General features: G+C 38.1%; 1 protein-coding gene across 1 annotated transcript; it reads left to right on the top strand.

Moving 5' to 3' along the window:
- Positions 1-432: 432 nt before the first annotated feature.
- On the top strand, positions 433-2,106 carry LOC121918450 (replication factor C subunit 1-like; the record flags this gene model as incomplete). Its single annotated transcript, XM_042444500.1, has 3 exons — positions 433-567; positions 1,619-1,706; positions 1,790-2,106. Coding segments are annotated over 3 exons (540 nt in total), but the record flags the coding sequence as incomplete, so codon positions are not given.
- Positions 2,107-2,298: the final 192 nt, after the last annotated feature.

Here is a 2,298-nt window from a genome sequence, read left to right as displayed (position 1 = left end):
CCATTAAACTTTGCTTTACCACCCACTTGCAAGTTTTGTTTTCATTCCTTTCATACTACTGAGGCACAATCCAGGTGCCAGAAATCCTGTTTTCTCAGGAATCCATGGGGAGTACTGATAATGTTTCTCAGCAGGTTTGATGGCTGGCTTACTACTGTAGCAAGGAGGAGCAGAGAAAAAAGAGGCAAAAAGAGAAGGGGTAATGGAAGGAAATGGGTGTATGGAAGGGAAGATAACCCTAAATTGGATTAAAATTGAAGTGTGATCAAGAAGAATTTACCAGGAGGGGAACAATAATGCTTTCTCAATATCTAGGCAAGGATTACAAACAGCTGAGATTAATATCCCAACCCAGAGAATTAAGAAGCTTGGCAACACTTTTAGCACTTTATCACTTTTCGTTTGCAGACTTTGTAAATCTCTGATTGTCAGCAATGTCAATGTAGTGTAACTGTGTTAAGTGATGTGTTGCATGCACACTCTTTACAGGTGGAGAGACAGTTGCATGAAGATGAAGAATTTGCCAGAACTCTGGCTATGTTGGATGAAATACCAAAAAAGAAAAAGGTAACATGTTATGTTCTTTTGGTACAATAATAATAATTTCAATAAATCGTATGGTTTTCCGTAATACATAGAAACTTTTAAAAATTCAGACTGAGTTATAGCTTGATGAAAGATCTGTTTTAAAGAACTGTTTCCAGTTGAAAATATATGTCCTGAACAATCCCTTACCTGCTTTCTCTACATGGTATCTTTTATATAAATGAAGGGCTGTGGAATAAGGGAAAAGTCAATAGGAGACTGCAGTTAACAACAGAGAAGAGCTAATGAATAGACTCCTTTTCTCTATTTGCTGCCTTTTTTTCTTTTTTACTCTGCTGGTTGACTGGAACTGTTGTTGTTCAGCAATCTTTGAGAGCATATCTATGTTATCCCACTTTGCTCTGAGCTGCAAGGGAGTGGCAAAGGTCTATGAGGGGAAAGACCAACAGGGAAAAATACTTAGTGTGCTTTTGTGAAGTGACATTCAACAGAAGGAGATGGTGTCCATCTTGGGCACTGTCCTAAAAGTGGTCCATGCACCTTCAGGAGATGGCCTATAACATTTCTATTTTTTTCTTTTATGGCTTCTCTGTTGCTGATATACAGCATGATATGGTCTATGGATCAGTGCAGATCTGTGAGTCTGGCTGCTGGTCAGCAGAAAGTTTCCAGTTAATAAAGAATCAGTTGTTGCCAATGGGCATAAATATTGCACTGGTCCATGGCATATAGGAAAATACAATTGCTGGTTCCCCATGTTAGATAGCATGAGAAGCATGAACATATAGTATTGTATAGCTTGACCTTGGCCATATTCCGTTTCATGTGCTAGCACCATATGAGCTTTCATACGTAAATTGTCAGCCTACTCAGGTTTGGGCAGTTGGTTGATAGCCTTAGTATATGCTAGAGGGGAGTAAAAGTAAAGATATCAGTGGCAAGTCATTTTCTCTTAATTTGGTTGACTGAATGTTTAAATTTAAGTTGAATGCTTAAATTCAGTTGCAAAAATAACTTAGAATTTTAACACAGTGTCTAGCCAAGAACATTCACTTTGTTCTTACTACTTTAGCCTCGAAAAGATACAGAAGAGAAACAGACGGTATCAACAACCAAAACTAGTCCAGATGAAACACAAAAAAATAAACAAGTTCACAAAGGTAATTCTTGTCCCAAATAATAGATTTTTAGCTTACAGGATCATTGCATTTGTTTTATGCCTAAGACTCTCTTCTCTTCCCAGTGAAACATACCATTTCAACTCTTGAATCAAGACCTTCTTCTACAATGGAACAGATTCACTTGGATAGCACCAGAACATTGACTCTTCATCCAGAATCCTCTGTTAGTAAAGAGAGAAATGATTTGGAGACCAAGATGTTGGCCTCAAAGACAAGCTCAAAGTTATCAGCACTGAAGCAAAAAGCAGAGAGTATTAAAATAGAAAATGGGACTCGAAAAGGAGAAAGTACTAGTAAAGAAAGCATGATTCCAAAAGGAAAGACAATTTCACCAAAAGAAGAGAAAACACCTAGAAAGGTTTCTCCCCAGAAATCTAAGGTAGGTTTGAGGAGTGCTTTTTCAGGATGTCATGCTTTGATTTTTAATGCATGTTGATGGGATTGAATTTTGGGGATGGGGGTGGGTGGGATGGGTGAATGGTAGCTTTTCTGCTGTTAGTACTGGCCTACAATAGAGTGAAGTGCACTACTATTACTTGTGTGCATGTTCATAGGCCACAAAGTTGCCTTA

The sequence above is a fragment of the Sceloporus undulatus genome, unplaced genomic scaffold (assembly GCF_019175285.1).
Source record: "Sceloporus undulatus isolate JIND9_A2432 ecotype Alabama unplaced genomic scaffold, SceUnd_v1.1 scaffold_12230, whole genome shotgun sequence".
Lineage (NCBI taxonomy): Eukaryota > Metazoa > Chordata > Lepidosauria > Squamata > Phrynosomatidae > Sceloporus > Sceloporus undulatus.
The sequence above is the reverse complement of the archived record's forward strand: the minus strand, read 5'-3'. Positions and strand labels throughout refer to the sequence as shown.